This window comes from Coregonus lavaretus (genome assembly GCF_964263955.1).
Source record: "Coregonus lavaretus genome assembly, chromosome: 13".
NCBI lineage: Eukaryota > Metazoa > Chordata > Actinopteri > Salmoniformes > Salmonidae > Coregonus > Coregonus lavaretus.
In genome coordinates, this window is record NC_140000.1 from 17,241,382 (window position 1) to 17,254,455 (window position 13,074).

The 13,074-nt window shown below is 45.4% G+C and overlaps 1 protein-coding gene across 1 annotated transcript in view; it reads right to left on the minus strand.

The window, feature by feature from the left end:
* The window catches only part of LOC311139800 (putative leucine--tRNA ligase, mitochondrial), a 36,336-nt gene that overhangs the window by 17,509 nt on the left and 5,753 nt on the right, over positions 1-13,074 (minus strand). Inside the window, exons 2-9 of the mRNA XM_084174756.1 lie at positions 11,649-11,929; positions 10,923-11,054; positions 6,296-6,387; positions 6,006-6,066; positions 5,778-5,867; positions 5,134-5,277; positions 2,223-2,330; positions 1,093-1,252 (exon numbers count right to left, since the gene is read on the minus strand). Of these exons, the coding sequence (XP_084030882.1) occupies positions 1,093-1,252; positions 2,223-2,330; positions 5,134-5,277; positions 5,778-5,867; positions 6,006-6,066; positions 6,296-6,387; positions 10,923-11,054; positions 11,649-11,918 (1,057 nt within the window). The 5' untranslated portion in view covers positions 11,919-11,929. The remainder of the gene's footprint in view (positions 1-1,092; positions 1,253-2,222; positions 2,331-5,133; positions 5,278-5,777; positions 5,868-6,005; positions 6,067-6,295; positions 6,388-10,922; positions 11,055-11,648; positions 11,930-13,074) is intronic.

Here is a 13,074-nt window from a genome sequence, read left to right on the forward strand (position 1 = left end):
ACATAACCTCCAGAAAAACCAAATTTATGTACCTGTGTTGCACTGTGTTTCAGCTTAGCGTGAGCAAGCACTAAACTCAACATCAACATCCAAAATCAACTACTAACAGCCAGTAATTCTCTATACTACACTGAACAAAAATCTAAACGCAACATGTAAAGTGTTGGTCCTATGTTTCATGGGCTGAAATAAAAGATCCCAGAAATGTTCCATCCACACAAAAAGCTTATTTCTCTCAAATGTTGTGCACAAATTTGTTTACATCCCGATTAGTGAGCATTTCTACTTTGCCAAGATAATCCATCCACCTGACAGGTGTGGCATATCAAGAAGCTGATTAAACGTCATGATCATTACATAGGTACATCTTTTGCTGGGGACAATAAAAGGCCACTCTAAAATGTGCAGTTTTGTCACACAACACAATGCCACAGATGTCTCAAGTTTTGAGGGTGTGCAATTGGCATGCTGACTGCAGGGATGTCCACCAGAGCTGTTGCCAGAGAATTTAATGATAATTTCTCTACCATAAGCCACCTCAAACGTTGTTTTAGAGAATTTGGCAGTATATCCAACTGGCCTCACAACCGCAGACCACGTGTATGGCGTCCTGTGGGCGAGCGGTTTGCTGATGTCAACATTGTGAACAGAGTGCCCCATGGTACTGGTGGGGTTATGGTATGGGCAGGCATAAGCTATGGACAACGAACACAATTGCATTTTATCGATGGCAATTTGAATGCACAGAAATACATTGACGAGATCCTGAGGCTCATTGTGAGGCCCATTTATTTTAAGGCATCTGTGACCAACAGATGCATATCTGTATTCCCAGTCATGTGAAATCCATAGATTAGGGCCTAATGAATTGACTGATTTCCTTATATGAATTGTAACTCAGTAAAATCATTGAAATTGTTGCATTTTGCGTTAATATTTTTGTTCAGTATACTTGATCAAAAACGTGGCATTGCTCTGACAGAGTTACAATGGGCCACATACAATACATATTTACTGTAAGACACTTTGGATAAAAGCGCCACTTAAAAAATGACCACAGACTACCAGGTCTGGACAGTGGTTCCTTCCTACCTCTGCCTGTCTGCAGGGCTCTCTCCAGGGCTGAGCGGACTGGGCTGGTACCATGGAGCAATCTGTGGGAGGGGAGGATGGACAGGTAGGCAGCCCCAAACACTGCCTCTGGGCTGGAGGTGTAGCCTGCTAGAGTCTCCCCCGTCTCCTCCCCATTCACCTGCATGGAGGGAAGGATAGACAGACACACACACGGTTTATGGATAAATACATGACAGGACAGTAACTTTGTTACATTTGTTGTTGAGCAGGGTAAAGCAGGACACAGTTAAAAAACGAAACATAACACTAGTTGGTAAGAAAAAAAGAAAAAAACGTAGTGAGGTGTGTGTGCAATATTTAGCAATTGATCATGTTTTTAACGTTAATGCGTTAACATGCTATCGCCTGACAGAAATCCCATTAAATTGTCACCAAAAATACAGAATCATAATACAGATCTTAAGCAGCTACTCCGGGAGTCATTTAGTACAGAACACCGTTGACAATGTTAAAGATGTAATGGGACTGGTTCCTGCTTCCCATCTACAAAACGACCGCTGGCACTACTTTTAATTACCCACTCTGCCAGGTTCTGACTGATTTATGAGAACCCCCCTCCTACACACACGCACACACACACACACAGATTCACACACTTGCGCGCTCACACACACACGCACACACAGAAAGTCATAACCCCCCCCCCCCTTCCAGAAATGTGATAACGATTTTAATAAGGAAGGAAGGCATCAACTAGCTGGCCTAATACATTTCCTCCATCTGTTGCAAGGAGAGTTCGATGACTGGGGTGACTGGAGCTCACAGTAGGCTTTAAGCAAAACCATTTTAGAATGTCAATACTCTTTCAACATTCTAAAAGTGCATTTAGATATTTCAATGCAAATAAACACACAGCCACACAGTCACTATGTTTGAGTAAATTGCTGCTTGCAGAGGGACGACGCGTGCTGCTTGCTGAATGAGAATGATGTAGCCTATTAGCAGGTGAGAATCTCAGTGCTAATCCTAGTGATAATCCTAGTGATAATACTAGAATACATTCAAATGTTTATACCTGGAAGACTAAGTAGTCTAAACTAAAGCAGGATGACTGACAAGAGGGAACGGATGAGAGATGTGAGTCTAACCTTGAGGTGGAAGTCGAAGTAGCAGCCGGTGCAGTCTCCAATCCAGTTGGCCTGCATGGCCTTGACCCCGTACCATTCTGGCAGCTCTGCTAGGGCGTCCAGCAGGGGCTGGGAGAGAGAGAAATACATAATAAATAAAACATTCTGACATAAGATGTTAAATCATATTGTAATGTCAGATGAAGATACTGTATAGGTTTGGAGAACACTCACTGGGTTCAAGGTCAGATCAGCACATCATTGACTCTTCCTCTGTACCCTGAGTGGCTCTTCCAAAGCTCAGCCAATATCCTGGCACAATACCACAGTCTGCCTCATTTCACATTATGCAGTCAGAGGGATTTTAGAAATCCTGACCTCCACCCGGCCTACTTTTCCATTTATCACAAAGCAATCGCTCATGACCCACTCACTCATTCTCAACAACAGTTTCATAACGAGAGAGAGAGAGAGACAGATGTAGAGAGAGAGAGCGAGCGAGAGAGAGAGACAGAGACAGATGTAGAGAGAGAGAGAGAGACAGAGACAGATGTAGAGAGAGAGAGAGAGAGACAGAGACAGATGTAGAGAGAGAGAGAGAGAGACAGATGTAGAGAGAGAAAGAGAGAAAGACAGGTGTAGAGAGAGAAAGAGAGAAAGACAGATGTAGAGAGAGAAAGAGAGAAAGACAGGTGTAGAGAGAGAAAGAGAGAAAGACAGGTGTAGAGAGAGAAAGAGAGAAAGAGAGAGAGACACACAGACACATACTTCTAAAAGGAAGCTATGCATTACAACAAGGGGCAGGCCAGAAAGCCCCAGCTGGGTTCCTCTTCTGTCTGAATGGAGAATATAAAAAGGCAACAGCACCAATTTGATATCCCTCTCCCCCACTGTCACAACCCATTACCTAGCCACCCTCTGAGATCTCCATCCAACACACTGTAATAACACTAATAACATCAATACAACCAATACTAACAACGGAGATAAGGATGATTGTAATTGCAGTGTGTATCACTGTTATTTCACTGTTTCGAAAGCATGGATGGAGAGAGAGAGAGAGAGAGAGAGAGAGAGAGGGAGAGAGAGAGACAGAATCTGAGAGAGTGAGAAAGAGATGTCTTGCCATAAATGCTGGTGTCTTTGTGTCAGTCAAGCAGCCTAGCAACAATGCCAGTGTGAGCGTACAGCCTGGCTGCCAGCAGGCTGTGGTGTCTGAGACACCCTGCCTCGAGGTGTCACGGGATTGTCACCAAAAACAAACCTGCTGAGGGGAACTGAGGTGAGGTGGTACTCTGCTCAAATCATGAGATGAAGAGAAAAAAAAACTAAACTAAATTGTGTCTGTCTCCAGAAAAGAAGCAACATCAATGGAGCCACATAAACCTGAGGGTTTAACCAGAGATGTAGGCCTATGGCTGGGCCAATTCCAAGGGTATCCATGGCAACCTTGCAAAGCTATAAAATGCTATATCAATAAAGTGAGGGTGGCTAAGGTTTTTTAGTGTGTGTGTCAATGTCTGTGTCTGTGTGTGTGTGTGTGAGTGTGGGTTTCCCTGCATCTTTTGGAGCATCTCTCCTACATGCGTTCATACATGAAATACTTTATCACCCTAACACATGCATGTGAATATATCTGAGGCTGCCTACGGAACAATCTAGCAAAGCTTAATAGAGTGTATATGTTTGTATGCCTGTGTAAAATGATGAATGTACTGTACGTGTAAAGTCTGTGTGAGGCTGGTAATTGAAGTGAATGCCACTGTGTTGATTTACATGACACTACAGTGTGATGTGTTCAAAAGAGTGAGTCCATGAGTGTGTGATTATGCATGAAATAGAAAACATCTATTGTCAATGTAATTATTAATTGTGTTCATCATGTGTGTGTGTATGTGTGTGGTGTGTGTGTGTGTGTGTGTGTGTGTGTGAGTGAATCTCAGAGATAAAGTGCAGTTACTGGGTCATACAGCTGAAGCCTGCTGGTTAATGTGTAAGTGACCAGTGTATGTCTTTACCAGGGGCCAGGGGAAGTGGGGGAACTGGAAATGGTACCAGCACGCACACACCAATCAACCCTTATCAATCAAGGCTCTAACAGCATGAATCTATCAGCATAGGGAACCTGACCTTCTGGCCCACCAATCAGACAGGTTTGGAAGGCTTCCACTCAGAGCCTCTCAGTACCAACCATTCCTCATCTGGAGAGGTTTGAATCAGCACACCTCCAGTTACTCTCGCTCCATGTGCCCAGGTTCAAGCTGCCTGTGTGTGTGTGTGTGTGTGTGTATATATGTCTGTGAGTGCGCTGCCCAACCCATGAGTGGAATAAATCTCCAGAGAGGGTAATTTCAACCCAGAGTGTAGCTGGTAGTGGCTGGTAGTGATTACGAGACCCTGCTGCTGGAGACGTGGAGGTTTCTCATCAGTCAGACTGGCCAGGACCGGTGAGGCCAGCCTGGGAATGACATTCTCAGCAGGCTGCTGATTACACAGCCAGGGCTGGGTTCAGGTAGTATATATATTTTTTCAAATACTCTGAGCATTTGATTGACACCGTCTGAAATTCCAGATGGGTGGGCTTTGCAGTTTGGAACTAGTCCATTGGTTCCATTGTGCCAGGTAAGATCACTCAATCACAGCTAAAGTATTTGAAAGAAAACAAATCCTACTTGAGCCCAGGTTTGTTCCATAGCCAGGGCTAAAGCTGCTGCCATGGTGTCTGCAGTGATTGACATCAGAGGGGTCTCCCGCCCTTCCATTCTCACACAGCCTCTAATGTAGCCAGCCAATCAGATTATGCCAAAAGGCGCAGGTGGCGAGATTGATGCGATAGGACGCCCTTTGACCCTTATTGCTGCTGACGGGCTTATTACCAACACACCCACAATGTGCACGAGACACACACACACACACACACACACACACCTACCTTGGCATAGTTGGTGGTCTTAATGAACCACTGCCTGAGTAGTTTCTGCTCCACCAGAGCTCCAGACCTCCAGGAGCGCCCGCTCTCATCCACCTGCTCATCAGCCAACACCGTCTGGTCCACGGGGTCCCAGTTAACCACCGCCTGGAACAAACACACACACACATGCCAATTACTACAACTACACACAGAAACAAAGACAGACATAAGCCAACATCACAGAAGCTGATCCAATCAAAGAAAGAGACAGATGTTTCCTAATATGAGTGCCAAAATAGCTTGTATCTGATTAAACTACATGACCCCTCCACTACAGCACAGATTTTCCGAAGGTCTGTAATCTACTAGGTAAAATATGTTTTCCTCACAAAGCCACAGGAGGCTCCATAGTTACTGAAGACACTGTGAGCCTCTGTGGCCTGCCTGAGTCATCCTCCTGGGGTGTGTCTCCCTCATCCTGCCTCCCTGGAGCTCTACACAGGCCCATGACAATACCAGGGGCATGACTGCATCACATTAGTCTAAAGTGTCGTCATCTCCTCGTCAGCAGAGATGGAAAGGAGATGAAGAGAGGAAACCTACTTTAGACTATTGAGACACAGCCAATGACAAGGATTGGACAGATTCAAGGCCAGCGAACATACCTCTTTCTGATAGGCCAGTCCTGCCTTGAAGAGCTTGACGAACAGCCACTGGGTCCACCTGTAGTAGTCTGGCAGGCAGGTGGTCACCTCCTGGTCAGAGGAGAGGGAAGGAGAGGGATCCACAAGATGATTCATTCACACATGCACGAGAGAAAAGAGAGTAATCCACCCACACAGAGCCTCCCACTAAAAGGTTGGAGGTGGTGCTCAGCTCCTCTCATTACTCACCTTGTCCCAATTAAAGCAGAGCCCTAGGCTGTCGAGCTGCTCCCGCATGGACTGGATATTACTGGGGACGGAGACAGACAAGGGAGAGGAGGACGTTAGGGGGAATGTGTGTGTGTGTGTGTGTGAGAGAGAGAGAGAGAGAGAGCGAGAGAGCGAGAGAGCGAGAGAGCGAGAGAGCGAGAGAGCGAGAGAGCGAGAGAGCGAGAGAGCGAGAGAGCGAGAGAGAGAGAGAGAGAGAGAGAGAGAGAGAGAGAGAGAGAGAGATGTTTGTGTCATATCTTGTATTGTACCTCTTAGTCCATTCCTCTGGGTCAAGGCCTCTCTCGATGGCAGCATTCTCTGCTGGGAGTCCAAAAGCATCCCAGCCCATTGGGTTTAGCACCTAAAAACACAGTTACACAGAAATCAGTTACATATCACACCTGGCTGTTCTTCCCAGCCCATTGGATTTTACACCTGTTACACACAGCCCCCAAGATAATAGTTCAATTCAATGTAAAATCCTTTATTTGTCCCCTTTTAGTCAAGGCAATTACTAATACAGCCACAACAAACCGGCACAGAGACCATACGTGAACATATCACACCTGACTTTTCAGTATATCCCTTTAACAAAGGCCTGTTTGAGAGTGCTCAAGCACTCCCCTGTAGCTCAATTGGTAGAGCATGGCGCTTGTAACGCCAGGGTAGTGGGTTCGATCCCCGGGACCACCCATACGTAAAAATGTATGCACACATGACTGTAAGTCGCTTTGGATAAAAGCGTCTGCTAAACGGCATATTATCATAATATTATTATTATCTCTAGTAAAGAACATCAACTACAAGGCCCGAAGGCTATACAAGAGCATTTGACTGTAATACGGTCTTGCATGCATCTTTAAACATGCACAACAGTGTTTACCTATCCCATCTCATTATCCATAATCTCTGTTCTATGCCAGAAGGCATGTACTGTACGTACAAGCTGTTAAACACAACCAGAGTGTAAGGCAGAGAGGTGAAGGAACATATAAACATCTAATGCATGTGTGGCTGTGCACAGGCCCATAAAGGCCTAATGGGAGTTAAACATTAGAATGGGAGGGAACATCCTGGCGTTGGTCTGATTGGATGTGTTAAATGGAGGATGGTAATAGGAATCAAGGCCTCTCTGTTTGGATCATCATCATCTATATTTCATTCACATTCAGTATGGGGATGTTGTGTTGTATGGCATTGTACTTTTCAGCACTGACCGATGTGATCAGACGTTTACACAGGCTCCCAGCTTTTGCTTGCTTGCTTGCAGTCAGTCAGTCAGTCAGTCAGTCAGTCAGTCAGTCAGTCAGTCAGTCAGTCAGTCAGTCAGTCAGTCAGTCAGTCAGTCAGTCAGTCAGTCAGTCCCCCCCCCCCCCCCCCCCCCCAACCCTCTTTTCTATTCTCCCGGTCTCTGACACTTGTTTTCACCCCTCTCCTCCTCATAATGTGTTTTCTCACTTATTTCCCTCCTTCCCTCCGCTTCTCACAATACTATTAAGAATTGATAACCCCTTCTCCACCCTTCTCTATTCCTTCTTGATCCTTCGCTTTTCTTCCACCCATACACTTACTGAAGAGAAAGAAAATGGAGGAGAGGCAATAAAGGGAGAGGAGTGGAGAAGAGAGGAGAATGGAAGAGAAGCAGAGAGAGAGAGAGAGAGAGAGAGGGAGAGAGAGAGAGAGGGGGGGGGACAGGAGAGGAGAGGAGTGGAGAAGAGAGGAGAATGGAAGAGAAGCAGAGAGAGAGAGAGAGAGAGGGGGACAGGAGAGGAGTGTGCATCGACTAACGAGTCAGACGAATCGGTATCCTTGGTAACTGCCTGGGTCTAATTTGTAAAGCTGAGTGCTAGATGTTATTAGTCTAAGTGAGCACCTGCGTGCCAAGGTAAAATATACAGACATTGACCAGAGAAATGAGTACCTGTAGATCTATAAATATAAATACGTCCCTACGATCATTAAAATAGATGTGCTTGCCGTGTTAATACACAGTTTTTTCGGTTTAAATGTGCCCATTATCTAATGTAGTGAGGAGGACCTTTAGCAGACCTGTTGTAGAGAAGAGAGGAACTCCTGACGGACAGGACAGGCTGTCTGCCTCGGTTCATTTCTCAAAGTTACATCAGCCCAAAGAGACTATGTCAGAGGCAAACCATCATCCCTTTTTAACAGTCGATGCTCCACAACAACCCCAGGGCCAAAGTCAAGTCTCTAACTCCCCCACTACGACTGTATTGCCTACATTTAACCTATGGATAGAGGAGGAGCTAAGAGAGCAACCTGTCCACAGAGTGGAGGACTTAGATGTATTTTAGGGAGTGACTTGTCCATCCAGACCAGCAGGACAGCCTGAAAGACAGGAGTCCCAGGGGAGGGGGCTGATTTTGGGCATGCAACACATTGGCACGGCTATGCTAAAGTGTATGTGTCCACCCACACACAAATCCCAAAAGCTCTGGTTCCATCTGTGAAGAGACGAGTTGCAGGCTGAAAGCAGAACAGAGCCACAGACAGTCTAACCACTAAACATCACACCACAACTAGGCTACAGGGAAGGGATTTTCCTAAACATCACACCACAACTAGGCTACAGGGAAGGGATTTGACTAAACATCACACCACAACTAGGCTACAGGGAAGGGATTTTCCTAAACATCACACCAAAACTAGGCTACAGGGAAGGGATTTTACTAAACATCACACCACAACTAGGCTACAGGGAAGGGGTTTTACTAAACATCACACCAAAACTAGGCTACAGGGAAGGGATTTTACTAAACATCACACCAAAACTAGGCTACAGGGAAGGGATTTTACTAAACATCACACCAAAACTAGGCTACAGGGAAGGGATTTTACTAAACATCACACCACAACTAGGCTACAGGGAAGGGGTTTTACTAAACATCACACCACAACTAGGCTACAGGGAAGGGAATTTGTCTCTACAAGTGTAATCTCCTTGAACGAATGAACTAGTTGAAGACAACTTGTTCTCTCTCTGGTGTGTGTGTGTGTGTGCACACGTGTGTGTGGACACAGTAAATGGATTCTCTTTCTCTCTGACAGATGTTGACAGAAAAATATCCCCTTGGGCAGTACCGGGTAGCTGTCAATCCACTGAAACAGTGGCTGGTCCATACAACAACTAAAATAATAGTGGTTAGGAAGACAGCATTACAGCCTTACTGCTAGTAGCCCAGATGCAGCCTACCTGCTAAGAAAAAGAAAGTCCATATGAAGACAGAAATGTAGCCTACACTGTGACCCTGTGAGTGGATGAGGGTATTTGCTGAGTAAACAACCAGCAGGGAAAAGCTTTGAGCAGCAAACACACAACAAACACACCTGCAGATATATTCAGTCACAGTCACAGCTGCATGGCATACAGCAGGTTGTTTAGGGATTGCTAAACACTGAGGGCTTATTGACTCAAGTGTGATGGATGAAACATCTGGGTTGTGTTCATTAGGGCACGCAACGGAAAATGAACATTTCTTATTGGACCAGTCCCTCCCTGCTTCAATCTGTTTTCTTCCGTTAGGTGCCTAATAAAATGAACACGACCCAAGCGATAGTGCTCATAATTACTCAACTCCTCCTCTGTCCCCTCTCTGCTTGTCCTGAACCTGTCTCTCTCAAACCTCTATCCCTCTCTCTGAGTGGGAGGGAGTTATCATGACAAAGAGAAGAATGGATGGAGTAATGGTTTAGAACAGTATACAGATGGAGGGAGAGAGAGTAAGAGAGGGGGAACAGAGAGGGGGGGAGGGGGAGTAAGAGAGAGCGAAGAAGAGAGTGAAAGAGTGACAAAAATAAGTGAGGGTCACAGTGAATGAATTAGTAACTATGTCAAGCTATGGGTGACTGGCTGCATTAGGGGACACATAGTGACAGACAGTCCCTGGTCCTAAATGGTGTCTCTGGGGAGTCATTTGTCACCACTGGTTTATAGGACACCAACGGTCTGATCATCATATATCTCCTAAACACCAACACACATCTCTCACGCTTTTCTATGAGGAGGAGAGTCGTCAACACATTAGAATGGATAGGGGGAGCTTGCTTCCCTCCCTGTCTTACCCCTGCAGAAACACTTCAAGGCAGATGTCTTAGAGGGCCTCACCAACTTAAAGAGTAATTGTTTTGACATTAAACCTTTTTATGCCGTAATCATGTCTGGTAATGTGCCATGCGTAGGTAGTCCCATTGAAAAGTGGTCTTGTGGCTAAGAGCACTTAGGTAAGTGCAGTGTAGCGTTGGGCCAGGGACAATGGGAGCACTCTTAAAGCTACAATATGCGATTCCTTTTTCAGCAAAATGGCAGCCCCACCACTTGTTTTTGTATACAACTGAAAGTTGAGGCTGGGGAAATGTCCTTTGAAATGACAATTGAACTCATTCCCAGATCTCAGATTGCACCTTTAAGAGCTGAGTGAGAAGGCAAAGGAAGAGCCGCATCTCTCTTAGTTTAAACAGCCTCCACACACGCCTCCTGCAGAACAGATGCCAACTGTGATTCAGACTAGACAGAACATCAAGGCCGTAATGATGATGGATCAGGGCTTCCACTCCAGACAAGATGTAAAGAGAGTGAGAATGTACGGTGGCCTTGAGGACTGCACACAAAGTGCTGCACAGCTGTGTGCTTCTACGTGACTAACCTGGAGTCGTGACAGTACCGTTTGTGTGCATGTAGAGGGAGAGAGAGAGAGACAAAGCCATAGAGACAGACATGCATAGAGGGGTGGAAAGGAGATTAATAAATTATAAAAGTTACCAGTATGGGCAGCTTAGCTTTTCACAATGCAAATGTTCACAGTTGAACCTCCAGCTACTATCATGGCCAGTCGCTTTGGATAAAACCGTCTGCTAAATGGTATATGTTATTATTACCTGGTGGCCCCTCATCCTCTGGAAGTGTCCGATGGTATCACTGATGGTATAGACCCGTACATGGCCCATGTGGAGACGGCCGGAGGGGTACGGGAACATAGACAGGACATAAAACTTCTTCCTACGGGAACTCTGGGGAAGACAACAAACACATTTTCTTGAAGGAGCTCATTGATGGACTGAAGACTTTTGTGTGGAAAGCCTGGGCTGAATCAAGATGCATTGTGGGTTTGTAACAATGTCGTGACACAAGGTTGGATGTCAGGGTCATCTACAGTGCTATTTGCCTTGGAGGACTGTTGATGGTTGTGACAACAGTCATCAAAAACAGAGACGGACAAATAGGAGACTGTGAATAGGTTACTTCATTACTAAGCATATTACGCCTATGAGTCAAGAATATTAGACAGTAAGTGAATGATTTAGTGAATGCTTTAGAGTTTACGCAAACCAGAAGGCCTCCCAAAGGGAACACTAAACAGGGTTCAACCAGACAGACGCACACATATAAACATAGCAATAGGCCCAGGTACTAATGCCACATGATGACTATGGTTATTCTGAAGGATGCTTAATGACCAGAGTATGGTTTAATATTAGGCTAGATTATAATTGGAAATAAAGCCAGGGGTGTTTTAAAATATTCATCTGACAATCTTTCCCAGAAGCCTGTACTAAGGGCCAACAGAAAGCAAAGAGAGAATGTAAGAATTTCTGCCAACTCACCTCCTCCAGCGTATCCCTCTGCCACTGCTCCATGATACGGGGGTGCCACCACTGCTCCACCCTGCGTCTGGTGTCTGCTTTATAGTCCCTGTCCCAGACCCCTGTCTCGCTGAACAGGGTCCGAGCCCCGGCTCTGGGGCAGGGGGAGAGGAGGTGGGGCAGGGGGGCCATGAGGGCACGGTCAGCCCTGGACCTGGGTCTGCCCAACCCCAACCTGACCAGGCCACTGCCACGCGGGCAGAGAGCCACTCTGTACGCTGCCATCTGCATGGCTCTGTCACCTAGGCAACACAAGGACACAGTTCTATTAGTCAGGGCTCTGCTCACAAGAAAAGACAGCAGAGTACACAGAAGCTGCAGCCAAAGCCTCAGTCAGCTCATCCCCATTCTTAAGGAAAATAGGCTGCTAGGAACAGGATGAAAATAACAGTCTGGAGTTTGATTCTGGTTAACAATAGTTGGTGAGTAATACCTGTTCATTAACACAGTAATAGATGTTCAATAACACCTGAAGGCATCAGATCACATAAGGCAAAACTGAAAAAAGGCACACACATACACATCGTACGCACACACACACACACACACACACACACACACACACACACACACACAGTCACCAAGATAACCCAATCACTTTTTAACAGCACTCCTTTTGATTTAAACAAAATCTTCCATACATATTTGCCCATTGTAAAAGTGCTCAGAAAGTGACTTTTTGTAACTGAATGCCAAAACATTCATGAGATAAAGGTGCTCAAAGATGACCCATTTTGCATACCCCACCATACCATGAGAAATCTGTCTACATCACTGTAAAAGATAAACGAGATTGATATCATTTAAAAGCTTACAAACAGGGTTGTAGCTTAGACCCTATTTTACATTTACATTTAACATTTGAGTCATTTAGCAGACGCTCTTATCCAGAGCGACTTACAGTTAAGTGAGTGCATACATTTTTCATACTGGCCCCCCATGGGAATCGAACCCACAACCCTGGCATTGCAAGCGCCATGCTCTACCAACAGAGCTACACAGGGGCTTTTTTTTTTACATCATCTTAGGTTTTTTGTTGTGTCCGCCTTCGGTTGAGACAACATTCTCTTGAATACAGGGGTGGGTGTCATGTTTTGGCTGATAAATGTGCCACAAAGATGGTTGAAGGTCCACACATCAGAGACTGTTGACTTGAATGGGAATATCAGTTGTTTTATATTATACTGTCAATCCTCCATAGGATTGGGGCCCCATGTAGCTCAGTTGGTAGAGCATGGTGCTTGCAACGCTAGGGTTGTGAGTTCGTTTCCCACGGGGGGCCAATATAAAAAAATTTAAAAATGTATGCACTCACTAACTGTAAGTCGCTCTGGATAAGAGCGTCTGCTAAATGACAAAAAAAACAAAAAACGATTGAAATCATAGA